The 24,698-nt window shown below is 43.9% G+C and overlaps 1 protein-coding gene across 1 annotated transcript in view; it reads right to left on the bottom strand.

Moving 5' to 3' along the window:
• Window positions 1-24,698, bottom strand: part of EPHA4 (EPH receptor A4) — a 104,113-nt gene that overhangs the window by 43,599 nt on the left and 35,816 nt on the right. The window contains exon 4 of the mRNA XM_086618078.1: window positions 14,675-14,830. Within this exon, the coding sequence (XP_086474204.1) occupies window positions 14,675-14,830 (156 nt within the window). The remainder of the gene's footprint in view (window positions 1-14,674; window positions 14,831-24,698) is intronic.

The raw sequence follows: 24,698 nt of genomic DNA on the forward strand, positions 1-24,698 counted from the left end.
GGAAATGATCAAATGCACAAACTCCTGCTTCACTTGAGATTTTCAAGGTCCCCCATTACCTACAGGCAGACTTTCAGTGAAATTGTTGCTCTCCCGATATTTTTTTCTTAAGAACACAAGTGCAATATTTTCCAGACGAGTTGATGTCAGATCGCATTCAGCGAACACTGAAGCCCATCAAGCAGCAAGCTGGATGTGACACTTTGGGATGCAGGAAAGAGATCTGAGTAGAAAGCCAGACACAGAACTAAGGCTTTGAAGGACGGAGAATAAAGGTTACAACAGGGGAGTGCTGGAGAACGTGAAAGACTTGGGAAGGAAAATATGGTGAGCAGCTGAAAGAAGAGCTGATACAAGAAAACCGGTCAGGAACAAGAGACCATAGAGAAAGCCTGAAAACAAGGCTGAATCAGAGACACAAGGTCAGCTCTTGCACCACAGGGAGAGGAGACTTTAAGACCTGTAAACGCGCTGCCAAACAGTTGCCAGCTGGTTCCAGCACGGGGACTACGGGATTTAGGGACAGAGCGGAAGGCAGCTGGGGAGGACCTCCCTGGGCAGGAGCGGAGCGGAGCCCGCAGGAGGCAGCTCCTCCTGGCACCTTCAGCAACCCGCTGGGACTGTAAAGGTCGGTTCTGCCTGACCGGGCAAGCGGCCTCCAGCAGAGCCCTGCCTCGCTCTGTAACCGACGCACAGGCAGAAATCTTATTTATGTGCTTAAATCCCCACAGGCCCAAAACCAATACACATTGAAAATGCAGAACAGCTAATCCTGTGACTCTTGATCTAATTTCAATATAGTTGAGGTGAGACACACTTTTCGTACCCTTAAATTTAACAAGGATGATTCAGAGCAACCCCATGAAATAGATGGGTACTTTATAAATCACAGAAAGTTTCGCTGATCATTGAAAGTCAGCCTATTATGGGGTGGAACAAGAGGGTGCTCTGACTACGCACACAATACTTCAGGGCAGGACGTAAGGTAAATCGAATAGAAATGAAACAGAGAGTGAGAACCAAGCTTGCAAAAGGTAATGATCCAAACCAGAAGACAGTAAAAACAGCAGTCCTTAGTAATTACTCACAGTCAGAGCTTTAAATACAAATACTATTATCAGAAAAATACTGGAAACAATTTTGCAGAAAGTCACAAATTCAGTTTTTATTCAAGACACAGGAGAGCTTGTCAAAGCTTCTTAAATTTTATCAAAATACATTTGACGGTGGGAATTCAAAAAAAGTTTTCTTTTTTTTTTCTTCTGGTAGAAAAGAAATAGAAAGAGAAAGTTCTGGCAAGTTTCATCCCGGGTTTTTCATTCCTGTTATTTGTCAAATGTTATGAAACTAGAAAAAAAAAAGAACCAGCACCAATAATTTCATTAAACGTATAAATAAATCAATCATAATCTCTCATATGCCAAAGGTAAAAAAACAGCCATCAGGGTAAAATGGGAATGAAATATGTTATGGCGAAATTCTGCTGAAATTACAAAATGACTCAAGTGTAGCAGCGAAGAGGTTAAGCCATTAAGAGGTGGCTACAGTGAAGATTAATTTTGGCTGCCTCGATTCATCAGGTACATCTAAAACGAAGCCTGAGACCTGAGCACACAGAGGAGGATAAGGTTTTGAGGGCTGCATCATGTCCTTGGGTCTGTGCTTGAAGCAGCCAGGGTGTAATACATGTTCAACAGGACACAGGACTTTTATTTTAGCAGAGGCAGGTAGGTTAAGGAAAGAGTCTTAAATTACATAGAGGTCAAATGTACCTACTTATCTTCAGTACCTAAATGAAAGGCCTCTGCTGCAAGACTGGCTGAGCAAGGATTGTTTCTCTGCGCTCACTTCAGAAATACGAAATTAATATATTCATTCGGAAAAGAGGGAAATCCTCCCTTCCTGCTAAACCTTTGAAACAGCCTCCAAGTTAATTGGGGCTGACAGGTAGAATTACTACAAGAAGAGAGAGCCCGGGCCAGCCCCTATGCCAGGGAGCCCTCCCTCCTGCTGCACCACCAGGCTGCCATTCATGACTTTCATTGATACACTGGCAGCATTTAGGACTCCTCAGGACAAAACCCTTTTACTCAAAGATCAGTTACCAAACACAGTAAAAGACGTTTCTTGCTCCAAAAATGCTTAGAAACTAGCAGAGAAAGAAAAGGGAAATAAACTGTTTTTAATATCTGTTCATCACGTGGAAAATGAGGTAGAGAGAGATGTGGTGAGATGACAAGGGCACACAAGATGTGTCTCACACATCTAGGCATCGGTCACAACTCTACGAAACCTCAGCCCAGTGCCTCTGCCGCATAACCAGCCCTCCTTCCCCCAAAAGTGGTGTTTGCCAGCTCCCCTGGGCAGGAGAAAGCGGTCTGTCTCCACTCAGCCTGCAAATACACGAGCCTCCTTTTCAAAAATACACTCCGAGTGCAATGAGGTGGAAGACACTCCTGAAATCATGAATTCGAGCGGCAGCGCAAGAACTGCTGAGCAGGAACCGATCTAAACCCCATCCACCCCCAAAATCCCCAAACTGCCTCGCACCAGGGCTCGCTCTTCAAGACAAGCAGGTGCACATCGTGACGACATTTGTCCCTCTGCACTGTCAAGGAGGCAGGAGAAAAAACAAAAGCCTCAGCAGACTGCAAGCTGAGGTCCACGCTGCGCAGCAAAGGTCTGACCTCGCCAGAGTGGCTGCCGGGGCTGGTGGGCGCTGAGGAAATTGTCCTCCCAGCAGCCGCTCAGCACATGGCCACAGCAAGCCCTCAACAGAAACTGCTCCTGTGGGAAACGGCAAGAGCTCTACAGCGAGAAAAAGCAAATGCTTTCCTACAGAGCATTCACCTCCTGCAATCACATAAGTGAGAGCATCAACTCGGAGCACAGCCAGGAGAACTATGATAAGGTGGTGCCAGCACAAACACCTCCCCTCCCTGGGCAATGCCCGGCTTTGCCATGTTGCCCGCGTTTCAGGGGGATATTTGTGAAACAAAGTACTACCCGGGAGGAAAGTTCATAGAGCCACAGTTACGGTCTGAAAGATGGGCCTCTTAGCTCAGATACAGCAGCCAGTTTGGGGTTAAACTCAGACTTACTCTCATGTCCATTAAGATATTTTCCAAGGCTCTAGGTCCAGTTTCACGTGGGAAAATGTGCCAGAATGAATCAAGCTCCTCAGAAGCAAGAAGTCAGTAATTAGTATGTGGGACAGAGCATTGCAGTGTCTAAACAGAGACGCAATGAAGCGGAAAACCAGGGAAGCAGATGCTTGCAGGTCACAGAGATGAGCGCACCTCCTCCAGCGTGAAAAGGAAGATGTGGGGGAGTCTCCCCCAAATGGTGGGCTGACATTACAGTGAGGGGAAAAGCAATTTCTTTTCTTTCTGAAGCACAGTCATCAATTGAGCTGTTGGCACTGGGAGTGGGGAACAGTTTCAGATTGATGGGCCTGGTTTCAGATGTTGAAACACAGGGCGTATCTGCTCCTTCAATGGTGATGGGGATTTGCTTTGTTTCTGACAACAGAGCTGCTGCCGCTAGATGAGACCACAGCCCTTTCAGGGCCGTGGCAGGCGGGAAGCGCCAGCACTGTCCCAGGGTGAACCCAGCTGGCACGACCCTGCAGAACTGTGTCCTGCGGTCGGACCACCGCCCTCACGCAAAACCTCCATCCTCCGGCAGAAAAATCTAGCTACAGGGCAGATGAGAGGGGAGAGAAGGAGCTGCGTCTCTGAAACAGTAGTGCCAACTACTGTGATTATGTCCCGAGTCCCATGATTTGCAGTGTTTTTCTTAAAACTCCTGCTGATGGAAGCATGCTATTGTATGTGCCATTCAGCACTTTGGAGGCATGGAGCTAATACTGCCACACCGCCCAGAATAGCTTAAAAATGTGACAGTTCCTACAGAAAGAAAAAAAAAAAATCTAGACGTTTTTATTTTGTAAAACAACTAATTTTAAAGTCCTTTTTATGATGTTAGGAAGCCAGGTGCTCTCGTTTTCCTTGCCCAAAACAGCAGAACCCGAGGGATGGATCTGCAGAGCTGCTTGCACTTCTCCCGTCGGGGACTGCAAAGAGGACACGGTTTGACCATGGAGCCTGAACCAGCCCATTTACCAGCACCGTGAGTGGACATGGGCGACTCCTCTGTGGGAACACAGGGAACGGAAGTTTTTAATTTTATTCCTTCCTGGGGCTTCATAAATCTTGCTTCACAATAAACCCATCAAAATCAACTGAGCCATGAAGCAAATGGAAAGGCCCTGGGTGGAGCAGTTCATTGTGCGTGTCAGGGCCGAGGGAAACACTGAAGAGTCTGTTTAGCAACAAATAATCTTTGTCAAGCTAATCTTGCTATCTTCCTCAACCCTCCTATTAGATTTACTTAAACATATTGGGCAACGCAGATTGTTTGGCTTTCTCTTGCTGCAATAAGCTACAGCCCCTATATCTGTGTCTCTTTCACCCACAGACAGACAGATCTGTCTGTCTTAAGGACAATGTTGTAACCCATGTCCAACGAATGTTCAGGGAAACAATAGCTTTTAAGGGGTTAACTGCACGAGCATTACTTGTACTAAAAGGACTGATGCATTTTAGCGCTTTTCCCACAATCTTAGGCTGCATTTTAACATTTCATCCATCAATATTTCGCTCCCTCCCTTCCTACAAAATGCTGGAGCCCCTCTCCGGTCAGAAGCCTCGCACACACCACTGTGAGACTGCTCAGAGGCCTGATGAAAGCCACGACAAGGGCACAGATCAACACTTGACAGGCTCCCTCCTACCTTCCAGACCACAGAACATCTCCTTGTGCTATGTTACCTGTGTGCCAGCTCTCTGTGGACTACAGGTCTCTGTGGGCATAAGCTAAGGAGCTTCTGTGTTTCACACCAGGGACCAAATCTGGCCTAAGCACTGAAGTGACTTCAATACAGCTTCCACAGCAAAGACCAGTAGTGAACTCGCTACCTGGGACTGAACCAGCACCTGTGGGGTGCAGATGGCAAGGGGTCACGGCTGTGAAGTGAAGCAGGCTGCAGACTAACACTGGGCAAGAATGACATCTCAGTAAACTGTATATTTGCAAGGCAAATAATATTTTGCATTTAAATCAGGTGCCCTACACACAGAGGGACCATCAGAGGTTGTTGGCTCAAAGTTTGCCTGTTATCTGGATACTGTCCTGCTGAGGAGGTTATCTCAAAGGCCCTTTCTCCCTGCCCCCAATGGATAACAGTACGAGGGTAGGAGTTTCAACCCAGTGGAACTGGCAAAATCATTCCACCAGGAAAAATTAAGTCTATCCTGAATGAAAGGAACAATTTCAAAGGCAAATAGCACAAAGACAATTAGCTGCAACTGAGTGAATATTCCTGCTGCCCTCAGGGATCGGTCACGCCCAGCCCTCCATGCATGCCAAAGGGAAAGCAGAGATGCCAGGACCCTCGTCATGCCCAACGACAGGGTCTGACCAGGCTGCACCAGGACTGCATGTTCAGCACCGCTGCCGAGCCACAAGTCAAAAGGAGAGCATTTCTCCCTTGACAAATTCCATACACTACAAACCCATGTTGAAGGACATGCTGTGGCTGGGCTCCCAGAGCTGAAGGGACTCCAGCGAGACAGGCAGACAGGCACGCTTTGCCAGCCATACAAGACAGACTCCAACCAGGTCAGGCCACCCCTTCTCCCTGCAGCTGTATACCTGACCCATCTACTCAACTGAAAAATACCTAGGGAAACTAACCCTGGGATCTGAGGGTAGAACTGTAAGTGCACTGTGCTGGGGAACCGTATTTAAATGGTTATGGCAAAGGTTTTAATATCCTTGGTTTTACATCTTGCTTTTTTATTACTGATCTGCCCAGCAAGGCGCTTCTCTGAAAGTCTCTGTGGGTGTATGCTGTAAATTCAATTACAGTTTACTACAACTAGACCAGACAAACTTGTTTGACATCAAGAATACTGTCTACACTAAACCAGTTAATTTAGTTCAGCAACAATGTATGGTTAGGAGGTGTGGATTAAAGGACAGTGGAAGGAGAAGAGAAAGAAATGATTCCCAACAAAACAGCTCCCAAGCGACTTTGTTGTCCCATAAAATGACAAGACATAAGGAAGAACTCCATACGATGCCAGAATTCCACTTTTAGACAACTAGCAGCCCCAGTTTTGGGGCAACAGTTTTTGTTCACCAAAGCTATAAGCAAGTAAAAAGAAGTTTTTTCCCTTTTCTTAGAGGTCTTGTGGACAAAGCATTAAGGATAAAGTTGTGGGCTTTGGTTTGGCCAATTTCATCAGACCTGAGTAGACATCATATACTATTTTCTTAGGTTGAAAAACAAAAACATCACAAAACAAACAAAAAAGCACCTCAACACAGGGTTCTGACACTTATTGCTTTTAAAGAGAACTTAGCACTTATGATGTGCCCACTCTGGTGGCACCCAAAATAAAGCTCTGTCTAGCCGCGAACAGCCGCCTGCCTGCGCTCCTCCATCACAGCCTGTCCCCTGGAAGAGGGCTCCTTACCAGGAGCTCCTTTCTTTGTGCCAGCTTAGTCCTCAGCCACTAACAGTGGCAGTGGATTATTTTGGCAGCAACACTACCCATTAGGGGCTAAACTGATGTTATCAGTATTAGGACTCTAACCACATCTCTTTACTACTAACCTACAGTATGGTTAATATTTATTACCTTGAAAGACCTATCTGTGGGAGGAGATCTATTAAAACTGAAACTCACGCTCTCCAGGGAAGTGCTAATGGAGATATTTCAAACATATATCCTCAAGAAGGCAAGGCTTCGTTAGGAGCATCCTCTCAGTCACCAGATCAGTGCATTTAAAATGTACCCTCCTTTAAAAGAAAGATGCTTTCAAAAGATATGTATGTGACTGAGTAACAAGCAGGATGAGGCTTTTGAACCCTTAGAAGGAGAAAATGATTAAAAAAATAATTTAGTCTGTGTGTGCACATGTGTAAAAGCACATTTCTTTATCAGGTAACGGATGTCTCTGCAGCCAGAGCATTGGATAATTATTTTCAAGTGGGTTGTCACCCTGCATTCAGTCTGCATTCGCCTGACAGTGTGAAATCGGAAGGAAGCTTCATTGGCAATTCCCACCAGACATCAGAAAACCTCAAGCATGTAGAAAAGACTTTAATCTTCTTAAAGCATTCCCGCACTCTCCTTGAGGAAAATATCACCACTCTTTTGAGGCAGAAAAAGTAGACCTTAGCTTGATAAGGATTAAAAATTATTCTAACAAACAGTAAAAATAATACGATAACTTGAGGCAGTTTGAAGCTGTCTTAACTTAGCTCTCAAACTGAGAAAACCCTATAAACATACTGTTCAATGCAGCAGAGTGCCAGCTACGGGTGTTTGTTAATCAAAGTCAATCAGGCAGACCAGCAGGCTTCAATGGGCTTTGGACCAGGACTGACAAAAGGATCCTCTTTATGAGCCTGCTCCAGAGACACCGACCCTCTTCATCTCCGGCGATTTCAAAGGGAACTCAGGGTATTCAGAAATCGTGAGCTAATTTGCTACATAATAAACAAGATTCATACAACAGGGAAGGTTGCTATGACTCACCATTGTTTAAAAGGAGCCTAGTATGAACTGGCCTATTTTGAATCAACTTGGCCTTGGCTATACTACAGAGAAGCAGTTAAGTCTTTGATAAGTTAGAGGAGCAGCAGGCACCTGGGAGTAAGCATCCAACTGTCTAATAGCAGGAAAACCTAACTAGAAATGCACTATCAGAAGTGGTGAGAAGTTTAGCACATCTTCTGCTATACAAGATCTGAAAGCCAGCTTTTGTGTACAACACAGCAAGAATAAAGAGAGCAAATAAAGAGGTGTAAAAAAGAAAAGATCCATACAAGGAACAGCTCCAAAGATCTTTGGAGCATATCTACAGAGAGCAATGAAATGTCACTGGAAGTTCATCAAGTACCTCTGAAGGGGTTAGCTCAGGCACTAAGAGGCAGTACGGCTCTGCTAAGGCTTTCAGTCGTGTTGTGAGCCTCGCCAATATGACCATACTGCTGCTCTCTCAACAAGGCCTCATGGTGCCGTTATTGTACAGATAGCCTTTAACATTCTAATCAATACTCTTTAACTCCATCATGATCCTAAAGTTCAGCTCCCTGGAGGCAGGCTGAGTGTGAAATAGCGAGTTTACTGTTTTCAGAGTGGATGCAAAGAAAGTAATTATTAAATAATCAATGTCTTTAAACTCTTTAAGTTCCCTCACTAAAACATCTGGCAAAACGGTGTCAGGCACAGCCTTCAAGAAAAAGCACCGTGGCCTCCTCTTTCCATCTCATAAAGCTTCATTAAACATGCACAACTGTGGAGCTGTCAATAACATTTCAGCATGTGAGCTGTGAAGCCCTTCAGATGAGCCTTTGTTGTTGATCTTTAATCATGTGAAAGACAAGTTATAAGGCAGAGTAAACACCTGGGCTGTGTAAGTTTAGGCTCAGAAATAAAGCCCACGCTTCCCTGTGACAGTTGTATATGTTGCTGCCACTAATTGCTTCTTTCAGCAGTGGTGGACAGGCCTCCTGTTGCTGTGGGCTAATTTACACAAGCACTGACAGTTTGGACAACCCTTGCTTCTTGTCTGCCTGGCTATTCCTGACCATTTATCATTATAGATTGTGTTTCTACAACTGGTGAGACCAAAGTCAACAGTCCCCAAGATGCAGCAGCCACTTGAAACATCAGTCATTGGCTCTATTTCCACTCCCCTTGTCCTTTCTGTGCACGGTCAGCATCACAACTGGGTTTTAATAAGGCAACTGATTTGGCAAACAATTCTTAATTTATTTAGCCGGGCAAGACTCCTTTGACTTCAGTGGGAGTTCTGCCAAGCTAGGGATCTTGGACCCACGCCAATGATAAAATGCCCATTCTACTGGCATGTACGATTTCCTATTTACTTTCCAAAAGAACCTTGGTTACCAGCTTCACAATAGGCTTTGTTCCTTTCACCTGGAGAACAATCCAATCAATATTTCCTCTTCTCTCCAGGCTAAGGGAGTTAGGTGAAGAGGTCCAATTACCACTGACAGAGGTGTGGGAAAACTGATGCTCGCAGGTGCCACCCACGTGGGCTCTGGGTTTCTCATCCAAAACCTGCCACATAAGGACATTTTGCATTGCCACATATGCTACGACACTTTATCACATCTACTCTAAGACGCTGTGCTGCAGACAATACCACCTGTGTTCACTCAGTCTTTCGAGATAAAAAGAACTCTGCTGTGGATACCAGAAAGTTGTCTGACAGTCTGACAGGAAAGGAATCCGACCAGAAAAATAAGTTGTTCTGTCATTGGCCCAACTGCTGAATTTCTTATTCTGTTAGCTCTCTAATTTACTTCAGTGACTCTACAGAACTGGGTCCTGACTAACCAAATCAAAGCCCCCACTTAATTGAGTAAATGTCTCTGTTAATTTAAGGCTCTAGCCAGAAAATCAGAAGACAGCTAATAAACAGTTGCTGTATTTAAAGGAGTGATGATTTTAAGTCTACTGATTATAAACACACATTGTCAAATTACTCCTCTCTCTCCTCTTCAAGCCATAACCACTCCCCTTCTTATCCAACGTTTTCTCAATTCCCTCGGTCCGTCACCACAGACGAGGGGAGACAGCCTTGTCCTTTGAGATTCCCATCACTCACAATCCCTTTCTCTCAGTCTGGCAGCGATGGATGGTCTATTTTCCCAGCCTATGTGGAGAAAAAAAAGGGAAGGAAGCATGGCAAAGCCAGTGCAAAGCTACCTACAACATTCTAGCCAGCATGACCGTGCGTTGCACCCTACTTTCTTATTCTTCTAAAGGCTAGAACAGCGATAATCGGCGTCTGTCTGGAAATTTAGAAGAGGCACAAGTTAAGTTGAAGGAAAAACAGCACATTTGTTTATTTAGAAGTCTAAGCAATCATAATAAACATATGCTCAAATAATCAGCTGCTGTGTAATTACTCATTTGCAAGCACAGTTATTAGGTAGGTAAATTCACTCTTTTTTGAAAATGCAGGTCAAATATTTATCTCTGAGATATATTACATGCAACACAAGATTGCGCTAAGGATGTATACTAGACTGTAATGTTTACAAAATTGAAGAGTTTAGACCTGTCAGACCCTTTTTAAAGCCTTGACCTTGGAAACAAATAAGGACAGTGTTATTTTAACGTGTATTCAAATTTTAACAACACAGTCACACAGCTCTAGTGGAATCCACATTGAGTTTCCACTGTAGATTGCTCATCATTTCATTATGGTTCATTATGCTGATAACTGTCAGAAAGCATTAGAAGCAGGAGCCTTGAGTAATAGCACTGAAATGGTAATTTAAAAACAATATACTTTCTGGAGGAAATACAGCAGTGCACTAAATTCAATTAGAAGAGGCGAATGTAAAGACAAGTAAGTGACGTTTGCTGTTTGAAGTCAGGCTCTTCGATTTCTTGATAACCTAAACTGGAGAAAGCCCTTTTAAAGCCGGCACTTTTCTCTTGCATCTCACTAAATTTGCTCTCATTATCTCTACATTTCTCCAGTATAAACTGCCTTAAATGCAACCATTTTAGAAATATTTCAGGCCACGCCAAAATATCAATCAATCTGTCACTGTTTGGGTGGCACAACGGACTAAATTATTCAGGGTCATTTACTGAGACAGATTTCAAGCTGGACAGTCTATGTTTGTAATCTCTCTTTTGTAAAGAGCTCCCAATTAAAAATCATTAATAATCTGAATCGAACAGACAATATAAACAATACAAAAGCATCCCGTACTCACTCATAATGTGAGCATTGTTTGTTAAGAAACAGTTAGAGAACCCGACTCTTAATTAACAGTTGGGACGCAGAACCAACACCCATTAACTTGGGTGGGAACTGCACCTGCCTGCGCCAGGCTGCCATTCACAGAATATCTCCTTATGGAGAAGAAAATTCAAGGATGAGGACCATGATTGAGACTGATTGTTTTCCAGCCTCATGGATTTGTGTGTTGGTAAGACAATTCACTCTCCATTAGATTGCCAACCTTATGAAAAATCCATCCTCTCAGCAACTACTGAAATACAATAAAGGTCTGAATAGTTGCTTTAATACAACTTTTGCGATGCTTCCAAAACGGAAAGGTGTCCATGTTTTCCACAGTTTGTGCTCAAGTGCATTACAGGTCAATCATAGCATTTCCATGCCCAAGCACATAGCTGAAAAGCCCACTGTGCTTCAGAGTTGAAAGTCTAAACTCCTGAGTTAGGTCAAAGCAGCAGATCCGGGGCGGCTTTGCTCCTCAGTGATGACAGATACGTTGATGATTATCCTCATGAGGCAAGCTTGAAGGAAAAGGTGCATCAGAAAACATGTGTATGTCAGGGCGTCTATGCCTAGCCTTCCAACACAGCCAACTTCGCCGTCTCCTAGGCTCCCATCCTGCTCTTACTCATACAAGCTTTAAGCCAGACCTAACTAGTCACTTTAGCAGAGCTAAAATAGAGCAGAATACTAAAACCAGAGTTTGAATTATCTGTTTAGACTGGATGCCTGGCTTACCTGAAGGTTAGGCACAGTTTTTACAACTCACCAACAGATGGAGAGTTGTAACCAACTCACAAAAGATGTCAGAGAGTAGTGTTATGGAATGAGAAAACTCTGGAGCACCTCTGCTGATGAGTGCATCACGAAGTAGGTGCTGCTTTTATTACTTACCATGGGAATTGCAAGAAAGAAAAAGGAAGGGGAATTCTCCAATTCCCTTTCATTCACTAGCACAATCAGCCTAATGGAAAGTCATAACGGTCTTCCTCCTCCAGCCCAGAAGGTGAGATAAGTGATGAGGCCAGCCAGTTTATTACTAAAGGAAATCAATAGCCAAGGGTCAAATCTTTACAAAAACACATCCTAAGAAGGCTGAAGTTCTTCATCTTAAAAAGTGTTTAGAAATAATGAAGAAAGAATCAATCCACAGTCCATTCCAGGTGTTCTCTCCAAATTACCCAACGTTACTGTTATTCACCTGGTCTAATAGTTCTCCAAGTGAACAGAAACCTGATTTTACAAGCCAGTGGAGCAGAGTCTATCTTTTTGCTAGAAGAATGGATCTCAGATACTGTGTTTTATTTCTTCATTAGTGCGCCGTCACACTGAGCGATTACTAAATGCAAGGCTGAATGAGAATACCAGGGTTAAAGAGAGCATAATGAACAAAGAAGGTGCCTGATTATTATGGCTGTCAGCACAAGGGAATTGGGTTTGTCACCTGGTTTAACCAACTGGTAAGAACTGATTAGAGCCTGAATCCGCCTGAAAGAACCTTTGATGTTTACGCTCCCTTCTGTCTCCACATCTTGTCAGGAAAGGCAGACAAACGGGGAGCTTCTTCCGGAGGGGCTTCCTTCAGCAGAGGCCCTTGAAATGCTTTCCATCACTTGCCTCAAGCCCATGGGCAGAAGGCTACTGGGTGTGGGGAGCACGGCAACCACAGGAGCCCCTTGCACCCCACTCCTCGTGTGATGCAGGGGTGCACCATGCCCACAGGGCTGCATTTTGTGCCTGTGGAGGTACCACCATTGTAGCAACATCCAAACGCTGTTAAGGCAGACCTCAAAGAGGGGATATGAGCAGTGGGTGGGGGAGCAAAGCTGCCCCACAAACCAGCTCAGAAATAACCTGTGTCTTCCTTCACCTTGGATCTCAGAGAAAGAAGCCCTTAAGCTACCGGAAAACTCAAAGCTATGAAATGGGGCCTCCAGAGACAGTGCCCATGGGACCATGGTGCTGGCTTGCCTCTGCGTGCCGACGCTTCCTAGACTGCTGCGGAGATGAAGACGGAGGCCAGCACCATGGCCCTTGCCTTCTCTTCTTGCCTCTTCCTATTTTCAGGGCAAAAGATCAAGATCAGCGACTTCAACTTTGACTGACCTCAGAAGACAGAACAGGGAAGGGTGCCAGAAGCAGGCCCAAGACTTGACAAAAAAGGACTCAGCTTGCGGGGGTATGTTTTGCAATAGAAGCAAATACGTACCATTAGCTCACAATTCCCCCATCTGGAAGTGTTTTGCTCCCTCCTCATACTTCACTCACTGCACATGCCTATTTAAATTCAACCAGTTGCTTACCAATTTGATTTCAATTTGGTTAGGATATCACTCACTAGGACCAGAGCTTTATGAGAAACTTTTGCTGGTATAATGTTATTTAGGGTGTACCTTTCGAACAATAGTTTTATTGTTGCAAAAAGACATTTTTTCCTATCAAAATGGTCAAGCTTTATATCTCCTAGTGTAAATTACATTATAAAAAGCATGTTCCCACCCACTTCAGCAAGGTTTCACAACAGTTAGATCTCCATCTCCAGTCAACATTTGGCAAGGGCTATATGGACCTCTCTGCTTTCCTACTAAGCAAAAGCAGCTGCTCTTGGCTATGCCCAGGCCTGCTTAACCACCACCCAGCAAAACTCACAGCTGAAAAGAAGGAGATCACTGAAGAAGAGCTGGAATCAAGGGGGTGTGGGGAAGGGATGAGCACTGGTTTAGTTATGGACGTACTTTGTTTCTGCCTTGTAAGGGAGAAATTAAGATTTAAATAAATGTGAGTCATCTCTCCAAAATGAATTTGGAATATATTAAAATGTTACAAAAGAAATATCTCAGCCTTCTCTCACTCACAGGCACACACACACACACTTTCTACATAAATACACAGCTGAACTCCAAAAATCTGGAAACATTTCCAATAGCTTTCAGGGAAAGCCACACATGGATATCCCCTGGTAAAATACTGCCCTTTCACTTATTGTTTCCAATTGCTCTGCTCCTACAGAACTGAAAAATGAAGAACTAGATGATTACGATTTAACACCAGGGCATGCCTGGAATTCCAGGTCTCCAGTTGCATGAGCTGTTAACCAACACTTAGGACAAGGAGTTGTTCTGGCAACCCCATGGGTGTCCTCAGGGCATTACGCCTCTTGTTCTCCCTACTGAAGGCATTTTGGTGGAACTAGAGCAAACTCCATTTGCTGTACATGATGTATTTATCTACAAAGGATAAAATAAACCAGGTTTGAGACTCATTATTACCATCCCTTTCAGAGGAACACTTTTATGTTTTTAAGGATCAACAGCTATAATTTGAGCAAATTAGATATATACTGAGATTATAAATATTACCTATTTACCCTAGATCATACAATCATGAGAAAAGCTTTCACAATTTCTACAACTATCAATATTCAAAGAGATGAAAGGTGATGTGATCTACTGGACAGGTCCTCATACTGGAACTTATGTTTCACTCCCAAACTCTGTGAGTCGCTCCTCTTTTGCGGCTTCGTCTCCTCCCAATCTCCTGATGTATTTAGACTGTAAGCTTTCAAGGGTCAGTGCAACCATGTCACTGTTAGGAATTCAGGGCTGAGAACTAACACTTTCTCAACCAGAAGTGTGATCCAAAATGCAAACTGCATCTGCAAAGGCTGTAAGAGCTACTGAATGCTGCTCTCAGGAGCAGGACACTTCTTAGAGACATAGATCTCCAGGCACTTCCTACGTACACAGTGGAAGAAAGACAGGAGAAGAAATGGATGATAAAAGGCGAAGAGACTGTTCAAAGACCAACTTACGAGTGCAGGGCATGGAGGCAGCATCATTTTCAGCTCGGAAAAAGCCCCGATCACAGGTGCAGGAGGTAGAGCCTTCCCAGATGGAGTAGCTGTGAGGCGGGCATTTGGCACAAGCAACATCTGTCGAGAGAGCCTTGTAGTATCCGATTTTGCAAGCTAGATGGAGGAACAGGAAGGGAGAGTGTTACTTGCCCAGGCTGTGATCATAAATTGCTGGCTTACTTATTCAAAATCAAGGCAGGAGACATTTCAAAGAGATCTAATGACGTCCTCTTAGCCCCAGGTGAAGAATTAACCATCATCACACTCTTAATGAGTAATCCTATGTCAAGGGATACTGATTTCTAATTCCAACAAGAGACATTTTAAAAGCTGGCTTGGAGATGGTAAAAAAAATTATACTCTTCTATTGACACTGCCAGAAAATCACTGCCTCTTTGTGCTTACTGGGGAGTTGCATGTTGCTTAACCCGTGTCCACCTGCATTCACACACACACACAGAGCCTGACAAAAGGGGTGCAATTGGTTTATTCTATGACCACTTAAGGAATGGCAGCTGACAGTCAGACACTGCCAATTTTTAAGAGGGAGTGGGGCAGGAACCCACTGGGATTGGCAGCGAGGCCCTCAGCCTAACATGCCCGGAAATGGCACGTCTCCCTCCTGGCAAGGCAGAACCCATTTGGCTCCTTCTCCCCAAGGGAGGAAATCAGTGATGATCTCCCCTCTTCGAAGCCAGGGCTTAGCAGTAACTGCTCCGCTGCCACCAGGTCCCACGTGCAGTTGGCGAGCTTTCGGTGACATCATCTGCATAAATGCAATGCTTACACGAATGGCTACTTTCACATCACTGGGAAAAAACTCATTAGCATCATTAATAACACATTTCAATAGTGGTTAACAGGTATGTCATCCTAGAAATTTCTCCCTTGGCTGGAGATAAAAGCCCACCATCACCACTGGCTTTCAGTGCTACAGAGAACAGAGGAAATACCCAGGCATGCAAATACGTAAAAAAGAAAGGTTATTCCCAGTATTTACTGCGTGACTCACTCTCACATCTCATCATTTATCACCTACGCTACCTTTAGGGTTCCCCTGCTATATGCAGGCTCCAGGACGTGGGGCACAGCCTTCTGCCCCAACGGGGCTCACTCTTTCTGTTTTACCCTTTTACCTTCCCTCTTTCTGTTATGAAGCCCTCCAATGGAAAATGGAGAGGCATTTGAATAACACATTTATAAAACAGCATGTTTATTCACTCTTATTAACCAGAACCATTTATGGAATTTCCTTAACAAGTCCTAACTTTATGAGGTGCCATGCACCAGCTTTTAGAGCGCTGGGACATCAGCCTGCTTTCGTTCGCTGTGGCTGTCGCTGGACCAGAGCATCTTACAAAAGCACATTTCTCAAGCGACTAAGATTTATGCTTCCAGAGTTTACATGCATTGCACTATTAGATAAGGTTCAACTTGCAAGGTGCTTTTTGGCCATGCTTCAAACAGCCTTGGGGTTTTGATTAAAATCAGAAACCATAGCTCCGGCAGGAAGAATCATGGGGGTCAAACCCAGCCTCCCCACATCAGAGACAATTAGTCCCTGAACACAAATACAGACCCACTGGGTATGGCCTATCAGCCAGGCAGTCGCGGTACACAAAGGCAACTCGTGGAAAATAGCTTATTCTGCCTGTGATGTGAATTGCCCAGGAAAAAACAAAAATAAACCAAAAAAAATCCCTACACACACACACACAAGAAACCCCCAACCACCATGTAAAATTACCTTTCATTTTTTGATATGATCAGCAATATCTGGCGAGTGAGTTGTACTATCGCTACATGTCCTCTTGTGCCTGGTTGAACAATAGCAGCAGTCAAGTGGCAGATGCTGATCTGCGATATTATTCCTGGTTTTCTCTGTCACAGCTCAGCTCAGAAATACGCCTAAGCCTGTATATGACCAGGACAGACACTGTCAGGAGGAAACCTGCTGCCATATGTAAAGATAAGGCATGGCAAAACAGAATACAAGAGGAGACCAGGCTGACCGCTCTTATCCACAAAATTCTTTCTATTATTCAAGGTTTTTAAAATAAAACACGTAAGCTCTAACATTACAGTTACTATGAATACCATAGTTCACAGAAACTATTAAATGAAGAGCTGTCTTTTGCATTTTCCTAGTATTAAAATATTTAGAAGACTAACAATCTAGTACAAGGCTGAGAATCCTGCTCAGGCTACAACACACTGTTGGAAAGGTAGGAAAATGCCATACGTAAAGATTTTTGCAACCATTCCTCCCTCCTCACTGTCCTTTCAGACTCAGTGGATTAAAAAGGAATAGGTGGATTAAAAGGGAATAGATGGATACAGTCGGTACTGCAAGGTCAACAGTCTGTAATTCAAAGATATTTTTTTTCCCATTCCATGCACTGTATTTTGTTTTCTACTATATTAAGCCAAGATCATTAATATTTCAAGACCTGAAGAACACTCTCCAAACACAGTGGCTGCTCCTAAAGCACACACAGCCATTTTGCTTCAAAAATCCCCTACTCCTGAACAGTTAGTTTTCTTCATTTTAGCACGCTCAGAGTTCGACCACATTTCAGCATGTGGGATAAAGGGACATTAGAGAATGTGTTGCACTAAACCAGCAGCTCTTTGCCCCTAAGAGCTCCACGGCACCATCACTTAAAAACTCAAGTCTAATCCTGTAAAAGCTGTTCCTAGCATGAAGCAGTGCTGACACACCTATTACAACTAGCGCCTGTTAAGGCTACGGATGGGCTTTTTTTGAAGGTTAATGATTTCGCAGGCAAACAAGAAGCCTGCACAGAACCTGCTCCCTGAAAGTCTCTATTGCTTGCTCATGACAAATCTTCACGCAGCTGCTTTTCTAGGAAGGATTTGCCGGGTGAGACCCAGCATGAATGGCGTTCTTGCACAGCTTTCGAAAGATACCATTGTAAAAAGATTAGTTCACATGTGCAATGCAAACTTTGAATTCAATTCCTTAGCTTTGCCTTAATTAGTTCTTTCTGTTAGTTTTTTTTTTGTAAAAAAAAAAGGAAAAATCTTTTCTCACATTGAGATCACCCACAAGCACAACAAGGTTACAATCATTGCACTAGATCCAAGGAAAATTCTCAAACAAAAATATTTTCAGTTTTTCCTCAGAATGAATCACATTGATTTTAAATGGATATCAGCTTGAAATAATTATACTGATACCCTTGAGTTCTAATATTAAAATCTATTTGATTTCTATTTCTCTTAAAGTGAGACAAGATTTGCCAAATATTGCCGGTCATCATTATATGCCTTTTTTTTAATTTTTTTTTAAATTTACCAGAGTAATATATGTTAAAACTGCAAAAAACGCTCTAAAGAATTACTGAACTTCAGTCAAATCTGGATGTAAATTTTCTCAAGCTGTTTTTCAAACTCCGTTTTTTCATTAAAACCTGATTTTCAGATTCACGGCTTTCTCAACAAAAAAAAAAAAAAAAAAAGAATGCACATGTGGGCTGGAAAGTCCGCTTGCTTGGTCTCTCTCTTGGTCTCTTCTATTAGAAAATTTTAGCTAGCAATTTCAGAATTTAAGAATTCATCTCAGAGTGGATGGAGTTCTAGTCATATTCTTTTTAGTCACAGCTACAACAAAATATATGTATGAATCATTTTCAACTGTTTTCAAATAAGTTACTTTTTTTTCTGATTGGGGATGGAATCTTTAAAAAAAATCACTCTTGCAAATTTAAGTTTGTTTAAAAAAATGCCTGGGTGCTTGCTCCTAAATTGTTCTTTTGTCCTTTTTGAAATGGCAATGAATCCATCATATTTTGGAAAAAGCTTGACATGCTTAATAGTTCTTAAAAAAGAAAAAAATCATTCCAGTCTCTGTTAATAAGTTCCTAAATCATTAAAAATGTAGTGCATATCTCAAGAAAATCTCAGCAAGCTCCAAGTAGAAACATTGGTGGTGGCATGGAGGCAGCACTCTGCTCTTCACCCCAGGAAGGCTAAGCGGGACTCTGAACTGGGGAGGGAAGAGACCCTGGAACCAGGAGGATCTGGTTGAGTTCTGCACAGATGACGGGATGGGGAAGGTCCAAGTGAGCCAGCCCTGAGCTGACAGCACTGGGCAGGAGCTCCTGCAGCAGCCCTGGCAACCAGGGACCAATGCTGGAAGAAACAGTTTCTATCCGCTGCCTCAGCCTCTGCTGAAGATGAGACTTCACAACCGAGAAAAATACCCATTTCCAGATTAGGAGCTAATAAAGAGAATGGGTGAATAAACAAGCACAGAAACATGGTTTTGCTCAAGCAAATCTAGTTAAGTCAATGAACTCAGATCGGAAGAAAATTTGACACAGAATTCTGAAGTGCTTATTTGCAGTAGCAGCCAAAAAAACCAGTGGGATGCCAGCCCTATACAGAGAGAGTACAGCATGGGAATGCTGGACCACAGAACCATCACCCTATAGATCACTACGCTAAAGGCTGCGATCTCCAAAGGAGTTCTGCAAGGAAATGGCCCTCAACCAGGACGGGATCAGCAACCGAACACAAACCACACTCCCACTGCACCTCTCCTTCCCAAAATGGGCCAGCGCACCACTAAGAGCATTTACTATCACAGTCAGGTGAATAATATAGCTAAAAATCTGTGGAGCTAGCTGAAATATCAGAAACTACGCACTTAATAGTTTCTATTTTTCGAAGTAGAAAAACATATCAGCTACATAGTCATGAAAATTTCAAAATTCATTGAGAAGCTGTTTTGAATCAAATCTCTCACCACGTGTAACAGAAGAGGGGAAACTTTTGTTAAGTCAAGGATTGTAGCCAACTTTAATGCAAAACCCTGAAATAGTATTCTTGGTGAAATGAAGGACAAAGCCAATAATTTAGGAAAAGATATTTCAAAGTCAGGCTTATAAATTGCAGTGAGAAAAGAAATTTGTGTTTAAAGACTTGAAAAAATACTTTGATAGCATATTTCATGTCTTTCATCACTGGTTACTTTTTCTACAGCTCTTCCCTGTCTGGAAATATTTTAAGCTCATGTTTTAACTGCACCCTTAGGAACAAAAAGTTACTTCTATTTTTCCCCTCTAATGTTGTTCTTATTCCTTAAGAGGATGGATTTTCTCTCTCGGATTGTAACAAAACCACATCTGCCACATAAGCAAGCAGCATCTTCTCAGCTCTCTTTTACTGTTATTACAATTTCTGCACAGATTTTTGTGTGTTAATTATAGAACTCAATTGTTTGGATAGTCTCTTTTGATGAGCTTTCTGCCCCGCACCATGAACCCCTCCGTTATTGTACAGCTGTTTTACTTCCAAATGCTCATCAGGGTTTTCTAATTGTCAAGCTGTCCCAGCAACTAGTTCTTTTGACCTAAAAGTCAAAGAAAGGGAGTCACCCTTGTCTCCCCGACATGAATACCACAGGAGTCACAGTGGCCCGCCTAATACCTGCGAGACAATGCCTTTCCAGATCATTGCCACTACAAGCATAATTGGGTTTGGGGTGAAATGAGAAGATTTTAAATAGGATGAATTAATGAGTTTCTTGTAAAATTAAGTCATTTTCTTGGTCCAATCTAATTACTCACTGTAATGCCCCTGAGGGTGATAAATAAAGATCCTTAGAAGCCAGGAGGGGAAAAAAAAAAAAAGCTTTCTCTTGAGCCTTTCTTAAAAGTCAAGTTGTAGAATTTGATGCGATGTACCAAACGCTGTTTCCCAATAACATCAGATTCCTTTGATGTTCACAGTGTTAGATCTTTGCCTTCTGTTAATAATGACTGTATGATTGCTACAAATTAAAATGAGTTCCCTGTCTTTAACTCGTATCTCTGATGAGAAAACCAGTATTTCTACTCACTGAGCGGGTATTTCTGTCGTATGAATGACAAGGGGAAACACAAACACGATCCCACTAGGGAAAGAGCCTGGACTGTTTGACTTCAGAGCACTTTTACTCCATGATTGGGTACAAATCTGGCAAGTTCAAAACAGAAGTAAAGGGACCTTGGAGCACTATGACGTGAAACCCAAAGCCTGTTGAAGCCAGTGAAGCTGCGCACACAGGTACACTCGCAGACACACGTGCCTGTGAAAAGCCACAGCACAAACTGAGTGGGGCAGCTTTTCACACAGCCAATCTGAACAACCTTAAAAAAACTTCTGGCTATTTTTTCCCCAGTGCAGCAACCCTGGCTACCAGCCTGCAGCTTGCGCTGTGGTTTGGTTTTTTAAGCTCCGGGGACTGACCCCGTGACAACAGGAGAGCTGCAGCCCTGGCAGGAGGGGAGGAAAGCAGGGCCGCCCCGGACAGCCCACGGGCACGCTCCTCTGCTGGGCTGCTCCGGGCTTCCTCTGATGGTTTCTACACTGGGGACCAGAGGTCTGGCAGTGGTGGCTGCGGGTGACGTGACCCTGCGTGCCTCCCAGAAGCCGCTGCCAGCAGAGCACGGCCCCTCTCTCACCGCCCTGGGCAAGCCCAGCCTGTGCCCCATGCGGCTTCCACTCAGCTGCCCAGAGGCTCACCTTCCTCCGTCCCCCAGGCACCCAGCGCAGTGAGAGAAGAGGGGCGGCAGGCACCCAGCCCCCGGCGAGCACAGGATCTGCCGGGGATGCCCGGATGAGGACACTCCAGGCTGGGTGAGCATCGCCAGAGGTGGCAGCCACACAGTCACACATGGGGCTGTTCCCTTCCAGCCCACACTGAGTGTGACCCTTGCAAGGCCAAAGTCCACGTCCTCCAAGGGAGACCTTATCTGGCTGGATTTTTCCCAATGCAATAACTCTAAACATTAGAAGACACGTGCACGGTCTCCAGCTGCATGGCACCGAAGAGGCAGCTCTCCATCAGCCATCTGCACCCGCCCGAGCACCTACGGCAGCCACTGCGGGAGGACTTAGCCATGTCAGACTAAATGGTGGCTCTGCTGTGGATGACTGTTGCAGCCCTTTTGGTCATCAAGAAAGGCTCAGCTGCAGACAGCAGGACGAGGAAGAGGAGGGCAGCATCCCAAGGCAGTGGCTGTAGTCACAGCAGTACTCAGAATCCTTTGGCAATCCAGCAGTATGCTGCCTGGTGTGCATCCATGGTGAGGTGATGATCACTCCATTGGTAGGTGGCTAGATTTTTATTTTTATTTTTTTGTTCCTAGGAAACAAGAAATTCAACTGCCTACTTCAGTTTCAGAAGTTAAAAGAAGTGAAGTGCAAGGACCTAGATCTTTAGTCTGGAAATGAATCACAATCACCATACAAGGTCTCTTCTCGAATCCTCAGGAGGTAAAGGGATGAGGCACTCACTGCTACCGAGAAGGCACTGATCGCCACGGCCTGTCAAAGACGGCAAGGAGCGGCCATACACTGACATCAGCCAACTCCCTCTGCACCCTCAGATGCATCCCATCAGGTCCCATGGGCTCATATGGGTCTACGTCACTTAAATGCCCCTTACCTCAGTCCTCTCCTGTAACACTTCACTTCCACAGACACTGCTGGACCTTGAAGGCCAGGCGGCCAACCAACGGTGAAAACCAAGGCAAAAACAGCATTAAATAGCTCAGCCTTTTCCACGTCCTTGGTCACTAGGTCTCCTGTCCCACTGAGTGGTAGGACTGTATTTTCCTCAGCCTTCCTTTCGGTGCCTGCAGAAGCCAGTGTCCTTGGTGTCCTTCATATCCTTCATTAAGTCCAACTCCAGCCAAGTTTTGGCTTTCCTAACTCCTCCCCTGCATCCTGAGGCTATGGCTAGATTATACAATCCTCCTGGGCACTTCACTTGTGTGTCTGGGATGCGCCAGGGGCTCCCTGCCCATCCAACCCTGGCCTTCTGCTACACCTCCTTTTCCATCTGCAGCTGCAATGGGCTGTTGATGTGATTTCAGCAGCTTGTCCTTTACAACCCACCAGGTCATGTGGGCTTCTTTGCTGCCCTCCTGACAAGCAAATTCCTAAACAAGTCAAAATCTGCTCTGCTGAAGTCCAGGGCTTTTTTTTTTTTTTTTTTAATATACATGAAGTCCAGTGAAACAAAACAGGAGAAACAAAGAAGTTGCTTACTCAGCAAAGGGCACAAGCACAACAGGACATCTGATAAAACACTCTGCTCAAGGGAGACCTATAGGCACAAACAAAACTGCCAGGTATATGATACAAGAACTAGAACAGCCTGATAATCCCAGCCAAGGAGGTCTTGTTTGTCCAGGTATCATTTTCTTGATGCAGCCCTCAGAGTCAACCGCCAGACATTTTCACAGGGCAGCCCTGCACTTCGAGATCGCACACTGCAGGCTCAGACCCACTGCACCACTGGCATTGCTACGCTTCCAAATCCTCTCTTTAGGGACAGTTTGTATTTCTGGAGTGCCACTCCTAAGCAGGACCAGTTTTCCTGGGTTTTACACAGAGAAATGCTCTGCTCGTCTTCTAAATAAACATTTCAAACTAACTTGTATCTCGTGTAAAAGAAATAGGGTTTTGCTGATAACCCAATCATTTTAAAAGCTGAAAAACCTACTTTATCAGTCATCCTTTCCTAAGGAAACTAGCCAGTCAAAAGCATTAAAAAAAAAACCCCACATACAATTCATATGTTAAATAAGTTCAACAGGCACATATATGGAAAAGCCTCAAAATGAAACATTAGCTTTTATTCTTAAAAACTATTAAGAATTACTCTGAACTTTGCTACACAGCTGATAGATCACAACTGCTAAAAAAAACCTGCCTCTCAAAAAATAAATAAACTTGAAAACGTCATATTTCTATGAAATAATAATAATAGCTTACATATGCAAAACTCATCTTTGCTATAGCTGTGGTATTGGGGGGAAAATGGTGGGGGTTAAGTTCGACATTTTCCACACGGTGATTCCTACTGACGTTTGGCAGTGCCCTGGCATTGCCCTGCACTGCCAACACTGCCTGCACATGCTGCCTCCAGCCCCGAGCCACGGTGGTCAGCTGGAAAGTCTCATTGTAAAAGGAAAGACATTGTAAAAGGAAAAACAGCTCCAGACAGAATATTTGCTGCATTGGTTCTTTTGTCTGAATTAAATCGAAAATCAGAAAGCTAAAAATTCGGGGTCTGGGTGTAACAATTCCTGACTGGAAAAAAAAAAAAAAAAAACCAACCAAAAACAACAAAAAAACCACACCCACACAAACCCCTTTCTCAGTGAGAAGCCAGCACTTTCCAGAGGAATGAAAATCCCAACCTGCTCTGCTCTCTACAGGAAGATATTTGCTAGGACCGGCGACCGCAAGCGAAGCGGCCGGCGCTCCACCAGCGGGAAACGGAAAGGACTGTTTGTCCTTGCAGTGTCTCCAGGACATGTCCCTTCCTTTCCAGGCAGCTGGAGGATCCAACCCAGCAGGGTATCAAAGCACGCACAACTTCACATGTCAGTGCTCCAATGAATAGGGATGCACTGCTGAACTGGAGACTCGGCACCTCAATGGTTTGCAGTTTGGGGTTTCTTTTTTAATATTTAAACAATAAAGAGATGCCGCCTTGGTATGATAAAGGCCCCTCTTCTCAGCAACAGCAATTGAGCAGCTGTGTCTTTTTTCAGTGCAGAGCACTAATGCTGCTAACACACTTGGGCGAGTGCTAAGAGGATCTTTAAAAAAATATTACTGAGCCAAGCATTCGGATGGTCTCTGTTTCAGAGGTCTCAAGCTGCCGCTGTGCTCTATCACAGACTTCATCTAACTTTGAAAGTTTAATCACCTTTATACAAGCTGTGAGATTCAGGAGATGACTCAACTAATCAGCTTCAAATAATTACTCAATTAGAAAAACAAGTTGATGGTTTCCCTTGAACAGAAGTAGCATGAGGCGAATCACAAAGCTAAAAGATTTTTAAGGAAACCTAAGTAGTTAACGGGTCTTTTAAATAATAATTTAAAAAAATAGAAAATTGTGATTTTTGTTCTTTAAGCAAATGAATTTAAAAAAAAAAAAAAATCACTACTGAAG

Source organism: Tauraco erythrolophus, chromosome 11, assembly GCF_009769465.1.
Source record: "Tauraco erythrolophus isolate bTauEry1 chromosome 11, bTauEry1.pri, whole genome shotgun sequence".
Taxonomy (NCBI): Eukaryota; Metazoa; Chordata; class Aves; order Musophagiformes; family Musophagidae; genus Tauraco; species Tauraco erythrolophus.